At 43.2% G+C, this 7,389-nt stretch overlaps 1 protein-coding gene across 1 annotated transcript in view; it reads left to right on the top strand.

The window, feature by feature from the left end:
- Positions 1 to 312: 312 nt before the first annotated feature.
- Positions 313 to 7,389, top strand: part of tmtc2b (transmembrane O-mannosyltransferase targeting cadherins 2b) — a 110,358-nt gene continuing 103,281 nt past the window's right edge. Inside the window, exon 1 of the mRNA XM_034878348.1 lies at positions 313 to 734. Coding sequence (XP_034734239.1) covers positions 652 to 734 — 83 coding nt within the window. The 5' untranslated portion in view covers positions 313 to 651. The remainder of the gene's footprint in view (positions 735 to 7,389) is intronic.

The following is a 7,389-nucleotide window of genomic DNA, read 5'->3' as shown; positions in this document are numbered from 1 at the left end:
ACAGATGTTGACAAAGTTTCCTTTTGGGGACATCATTTAAAATTGGGAATAACTAATAAAATTATAAAATTGCAATAAATCGCAGAATATTGCAACATGTGTAAAATCGCAATAATATTGTATCGCGGTATAAGTATCGTGCTGATATTGGCGTCTGGTGATTCCTATCCATAACAGATCCATTGCTCGTCAAATGTCACTTTAATCATCGAGCCTTATTTTGAAAGTCCAACCGGAAGTAGCAGCTGCCTCTGTGGCTGACTCGGAGGGCTGATAATCCAGCAGCGGCCGGCCGGGGCCGCTGAGCATCAGAGCACTGATCGTCCTCCGTGTCGGCCGGGCGCGCGGTTCGCTGTCACGGATTCACTTAAACGCAGCTTGGGTTTTGTTTTCCGGTCAACTCCCAGCAGGGTGAAAAGCTCTCGAGCTCAGACCCAACATGGGTTAGAAAGAAAAGCGACCTATGGATTATCCACTTTGTGCACTTCGCCGAGAATGATGGGGGGAGAAACCGGACTTGTTTTTGCAGAGACATCCTGACAAAGACGGGGACCGAGAGGGAAACGAGATTGGGATTTGCAGCTTCACTCTGTCTCTTTTTTTTTACCGAGTATTTTTATTTTTATTTCCCCGCGTGTGTGCGAGACAGAAATGTTTGCAGAATTGCTGTGCAGCGCCGTGGCTCTGGTCCTGTATGTCAACACTCTGGGCGCCGATTTTTGCTACGATGACAGGTACTTGGGCAAATGAATGACATCCAGCCTCGTGTCACTAACGCCACTGGCTCCACTATGTGTCCTCACCGATACTTTATCATATCTGGACCAAAGCAAAAATCCTTATGCTGCCATAACTCTGAATGAGCAGTATTATATGGCACCAGCAACACTGGCAGTTAACTCATGTGAGCTTTTTCCAATGCAATTACCAATGTGTCAATGATGCTTTGAAGAGCTGTAGAGTGATTAAAATGCCTGACTGGTGTGCCAGTAACTTGGACACCACTGCTCTATTCCTACAGGCACCTGTATGTGTTTTAGTGAGTTCATAGGCATCATGTATTTTGACATTTCCAATGATATTCCTATCATTCCTGCAGCATTTTTTCAGCAATATCTTCCTGGCATCCCTATAGTTTTCCTTGACTGATGAAGCCAGTAGTAAATAGGCAGTGTTCTTTAATGCCTCACTGCAAAGTGTTGCAGTCTCCAGAGTCGGGACTTGCTCCAAGTCTTGTGTTGTGTTGAGGAACTAATTGATCTCTTGAGGAGACATATGTCGGCTTTTCTCCCCCACAGCACCACGCAGAAGTCCCTTTTACCCCAACAGTTGCGAATGTGCATCCAACTGAAACTTTCGCACAGCATTTTGTTATTAATTTCCTGAAAAATAGGCAGCAAGCTGAAGCTTCCACTTGAAGCTGAGTGTGTGAGAAGGCGAGCATGGTGCATGGGTCCAGCCCCGCTGCTGTGACGCGGGGTAATGCATTACTCATGGCTGGCCGTTTGATATTTGATGGCTGAATGGTTGTCAGTGCCTCAGGCTCATGGTTGTGCACCATCCATGCATCGATGTAGGTCAGAGGCTTCCTTTTTTCCCTGCCATCACTATGTTGCATCTCTTTTATAGCCAATATATTGAATTAATAATGTGCTCATATTTCTAGCTATTAGGCATGGATACACCTGTTCTTAAAAGGACCAGTACTGATATATATATATAAAGTGACTTTGCCTTAGCAGTACCAATCAATCAGTTACTTCTAATCAACAGGTGCAGCTGTTTAAAACACACTCAGCTGAGTGAACACACACTACCTCACCATCCTTTATTGTCTTCACAACTTTGCTCTGTATAGAGAACAAGAGAACACGTCCTGCTTAATATCCCCAAAGGCCTTTTTTACTGGAAGTCTGACACTCGTCTTATGGTAGAGTTGCTATAGTGTTTGCACTTTGTACTCTGGTCAGGTGATTCGGGCAACTCTTGTACAAGAAAGGTGGTGCTCTGTGTCCATAAAGCTGTCAGGGAGCGGCTGGGCCGAGGTGAGAGGCTCCACTTCTTATGACTGCTGCTGCCGAGTCAGCTGCTGTGTGGCTGCTGGAGAGCCTCGAGCCTCCCAGGTTTTAATGTAAGACAGAGAGCCAAACTCAGGTTATTCTGCTGGAAATATTAACAGAATGTTATTCAGTACTATGTGAGCTTTGGTCCAAGTTATTGCAGGCATCTTATGAAATGCATGAATGACATAGTTCACCAATTCCGGCCTGGGGATTTTCTCTGACGTATTCTGTCTCTGACATGTTTTTCATCACGGGCCATCAGTCATCCAGTGTTATCTGTTTTTAACACCATGTGTGTGTGGTTCATGGCTTGCAATTAGCAGCAGTCTCCTGTCCCCTTGGGCTTTACCCGGGAACGGAGGGAGATATTTTTTATATATATATATATATATATATATATATATATATATATATATATATATATAATTTTGCTAAGAAAAAACAGCCCTGGACACATACTGATCTAACTTGCCATTGCTGTATTTGTGTGGAAAAAAGCTGATATGACTCGGTAATGGTACAGAAGCTGTCATTATGGAAAATACTGAATGAGTGTGAATGACGATGAATCAAACTGCAAGCTTGCCATTACCCAGCACCCTGTAGCTCATAGGTGGGATATATTTCACCTGTGAGTCCGACAGTAATTTATGGATCATAAAGATAATGGTCTGCCAAAGCTCAGAGGGCATCAGTATTACAGAATGTGAGGCCTCATGCTGTGAAATGAACCTATATGGTTGATGTTCTATGTAGTGTGTGTTTAAAAGTAAATTCTGTGGCTTCCAGTGAATGTTTATGATAAATAGTTGCGGAATAATTAAATATGGATATTTTGTCACAGTGCAACATTGATTTCTCTCTGTGAGAAGACGGATTATGGTACTTTTTTTGCTCTCGGCTGTGAAACCGATTCATTTACTTAACTCAGCGAGTGATGAAAAGTTAGGATTCAGAACTGTGCTGTGCGTATGGACGCGTGTGAAATGGCTCGGAGCTACAGTGCTGGTATAAAAAGACACCTGAGGATTTGCAATCGATTGTCTGGCAGTCTCGCATGGCCCTGGAATACCTAATGATGTGTTGCTTTCTTTCTTTGTAGCCTATTCTTGTGTGAGAAGGGAGTGCTTGAGAAAATTAAATCTGTCTAGGACGCCGTGTTCTGAGACACGTACTTATCAGTGGTTACACATTAATTTGAGCGAACGTCATGCATTTCATACATAGTAACCAAGGCCATTAGGAGGCCACGGTCAAAAGGGAAAAAAAAACCCTGTTTGAATTGGTTATAAAAAATGTTATCCTCCAGACTGTAAAAAATAAATAATCCCCTCCCTCGATTAAAACGTCAGCCTGAAAGAGTGGCCTGCATGCTGCGCAATGCCGAACCGCCCCAGGGAGCTTTTCCTTTCTCACCCCTGGACACACTCATCATTACCACACACACAGCTTTGACACCTGCACTGGAAAATGGGAATCATACGTCATATAGCTCATATCTCTGCTGCTATAATCTGCAGTTAGGGCTGAGGGAAAGAATGGAAGAGCCCAGATAAATGTCAGAGGAGAAATACCGGTGTAATGTTGTGTAACTTTCCATATGCTGGCATACTAGTAAATCGCGGTTACTGCGTTGACATTACAGAAGCCTTTTAGCATCTTGTATGCTACTTGTCGCAAAGTGACGCGTGGACCACATACATCTGCACTCGACTCACATTGGGTAGTGACACCGGCACCCAAACCTATCTGTGGGTTAAGCAAATTAAGGCAGTCACTCTCTCCATTAACGGCAAACTTTGTGCTGTTTTGATGTATATTTCAGCCTACCCACACACACCGGCATTATGGATTATCGTTCCATGTCAGGAGCTCGACGGATGGGATGAGCTGCACCCCACCTCATTAATCTGCCCTGGTGTGATGTTGTAAGGTTCCACTGTGTGAGGATGTGTGAAGGTTGCAGGTCACGTGGAAGGACACAGCCTCCCTGGGCATGAGCGATGATTTATAACGCTCAAGACAGTTGGTAAGGGCGAGCCGGCGCTCCGCTCCATGCCCTGAAAGCTTTATTAGAGAAGTCAGGTTTGAGGGCAGAACCGGGCGCTTCACGCTGATGCAGTTTGATCTGAGCTTCGAGTCGATGACGGCCAAGAAGCAACACGGCACTTTGACACAGCATGGTGACTCATGTGGTTTAATGATCATGCCAACCGGGTTATGGAAGAAAAAAAACTGTTGTGGATCTGTATTTATTTATATTTAGTTTTGTAAATTTTTGCTGAATTTTATGCAATTTTGTCATTTGTTTATAGTCAGCAGTTTCCTCAAAGATGCACAGAGAAAAGTAGACTGGTTACCCAACCTCAAGTCTAATAACCGTAAGGTTTGTGCAGACTCTTTATACAACGGTCTGGTACTTGTGGGGTGGAAGCCAGCCTGCGTTGACCTACCTGGCCTCACATGGACTTTACCGCCATCTGTGCCCATGGTTGCCTCCTCCATGGTGTGTTAGTCCACTGATCTGGAACCCTACTCTCATGGCCTATACTGAAGGATGGGCTGATTGTGGTTAAGTTGAGAGCCCAAGGGCGGCAACCCAGCAGTTTGAGGATCCCCGCTTTTTCCCCCAGTCGGGCTCTCTCTGTCTGCTCTCTGTAATTACCGCCCTGCCTGCAGAGAGGGACTCACGACATGGTTTGGTAGACGTATAGCGGCTCTGCTTTCTCTCTCTCTCTCTGTATTTCTCTGTCTGCCTTCCCTTCATCAACCCCCCCCCCAAAGCCTTTTAGTCTTCCAGTGCCCATCATCCAACGACTGCCTCCAGATGGTCCCATTTGGTAAGCAGTTTAGGGTTTTTCTCTCTTCTGCAGTTTGAAGGGGGAAGGTTTGAAGTGGATTCAAACGGAGGATGTTGTGTTGGCTTGTAGTTGCCAGGATGGAAACATCAAAGTGCCCAATGGCACAGACAGTGCCCAACAGAGTCAGGGAAGATGGTCTCATGACTAAAAGCACATCCGGCCATATTACTTTATATTCATTTTTGCTAAAATAAATAAGTACGAAAGGGGTTGCTCATAGTGATGAACCCACAGAGAATTAGCTTCATGGCATCTTTCAGGTTTTGGATTTAAGTTCAGCAAATGTACTGTTTTGGTTTACTCTCACCACTCTCGAAGTGTTTTCCGCCCACAACAATTACCTGTTTTCAGCAAAAAAAGCTCTAAAACCCCATAAGTTTGCAAACATCAATATCTTGCCCACTCCACATACAAAGTAAATGGTATTCAGTTATTGCAGGTTTGGATTAATGTCAATTATTAATATAAACACACAAAGAATATGACCGATGACCAGTGAGGTAGTGGCTATTTTTAATGTGCAATGGAAGTGTGTTCTAGAGGAGGAAGCTCAAATATTTCCAAATTTCCTCCCTCAAATCACCAGGGAGTGCATTTTGTTGGCAGGAGAGAAAGAAGATATATGCGAGGCATCCTGCCCAATCTTGTTGGCCCCACACTTTCTCTGATAGGTTTTCTCATATGAGGGGGAGACTGTGTGTGAGATTTCTGACACATTACACACAATTACTGTGCGCCAACTTGAGACTGTTTATGCTCCATTTACAGTAACTGTCAACTAATGAATCTAAAAAGTTCATTTTATTTAATTCTAATTCCTTTCTCATTTTCTCCCAAGATGCCAGAGTATCAAAGAAACCATAACTCATCTCCCTCCATCTAGTCATTTCACAGAAATGGATGAATCTCTTGTGAGAATATGCTGCCACTGTGACCATCATTACTTGAGCTACACCAGCCCAGAAAGATCCGCTCAGCGTCTAACCACAGATAGATTGGATCTCCATTTTCCCAAGCTCTCATTTTCCAACAAATAGCCAATGAAGGTAGAAATTGTTATGTTCACCCTTGCCACAGTTGCAAGATAAGCTAGCCTGGCAGAAATGCATTTGTTTCTAAAAATACCATTAATGAGGGGTTCTGATATGTTTGCGAGTTGCTTCTCTTACACACGCAACCCTACAGCATAACTTAAAGCATCGGAGTCTGGGATAGAGTGAGTTCATATTTAGGTCAATAGGAAACAGCTGACTGGATATGATGCTCCCTTTTCTCCCTCACTGTCATCACCAGGCCCAGAATAAGAAGTCATTATACTGTATCTTGGTCATTGAATTTTTCTTTGTGAAGTTCATACGAAAAAAAATTGCTGGCCTTTGTACGGCATTCACTGTGGTGAGGGCAGAAAAGGAAAATCTGAAATACCTGCATATTTGGAAAATGTGCAACAGCGATTAAATTTGAGATTTTAAGTGTTTTATTGGTGCACTTCCTAACGTGTAAAATGTGTTGAAACACACTCATCGCAGCAGAACACTGCAATCCTGTAACCTAACGTTGGACTTCCATTCCCCTACCTTTCTGTTCTGCATCACCAGGTGTCGCAGTGACTGTCAAAACAGTTATATTAGCTCCTCAGGCGGCTGTGTGGCCCAGAGTGGGAGGCTGCTTCCAATTTGTGATCTGTGTATTGGCAAGCCTGACCCCGCCATGCTTATGCAAACTTTCCCCTTCCTCTGGCAATTTAAAGGCATGGAATTATGTTAGTTAGTGAAACTTACAAGATTTTGTATCACTTTATATAATTCAACGAGGCCACTATTTACTGATTTTGTTTATTTTTGTGCCATGCACACAAAGTTCCCAACCCTAATGGGTTTACAAGAAACCAAGGTTTCATATGTTGGCCAATACTGTAAATAATTGCAGTTCATAAATGCCAAAGATATGTTTAAATAAACAATACAAAACAAGGCAGGAAGCTTTATTTGGATGTTATAGCAATGGAAGGAAGCAGGTGCTCCTCATGCATAGGCATAGTACTGCAGATGGAAAGGGAATAGATCCCATACACTACAGAACACTGCTTCAAGTACAGACATTTAAATCTTTATTATCGCTGCTACAGGATTTAAAAACAAGGCCGATGCATACCAATTTGACACTTTTACACTAACGAGTTTATCAGTCGGTCAGTCCACCACTTCCAGACAGAAACATCTCACCAACTATCAGATTGATTACCATTAAACTTTGTACATACATCTATCTCCAGTTCATCAATGTTCTATCTCTGCACTGTTGACTTTTGCACACAGTCTACCATACTACCTTACAGTATCATGGTCATTGCATTTCTGTGAGTGCTTTTTATTTTTAGTCTTATGTATGTGTGATATACACTCACCGGCCACTTTATTAGGTACACCTGTCCAACTGCTCGTTAACACTTAATTTCTAAGCAG

This window comes from Etheostoma cragini, chromosome 8 (assembly GCF_013103735.1).
Source record: "Etheostoma cragini isolate CJK2018 chromosome 8, CSU_Ecrag_1.0, whole genome shotgun sequence".
In the NCBI taxonomy this organism is placed as follows: Eukaryota; Metazoa; Chordata; class Actinopteri; order Perciformes; family Percidae; genus Etheostoma; species Etheostoma cragini.
Note: the sequence above shows the minus strand (reverse complement) of the source record. Positions and strands in the feature narration are given on the sequence as shown.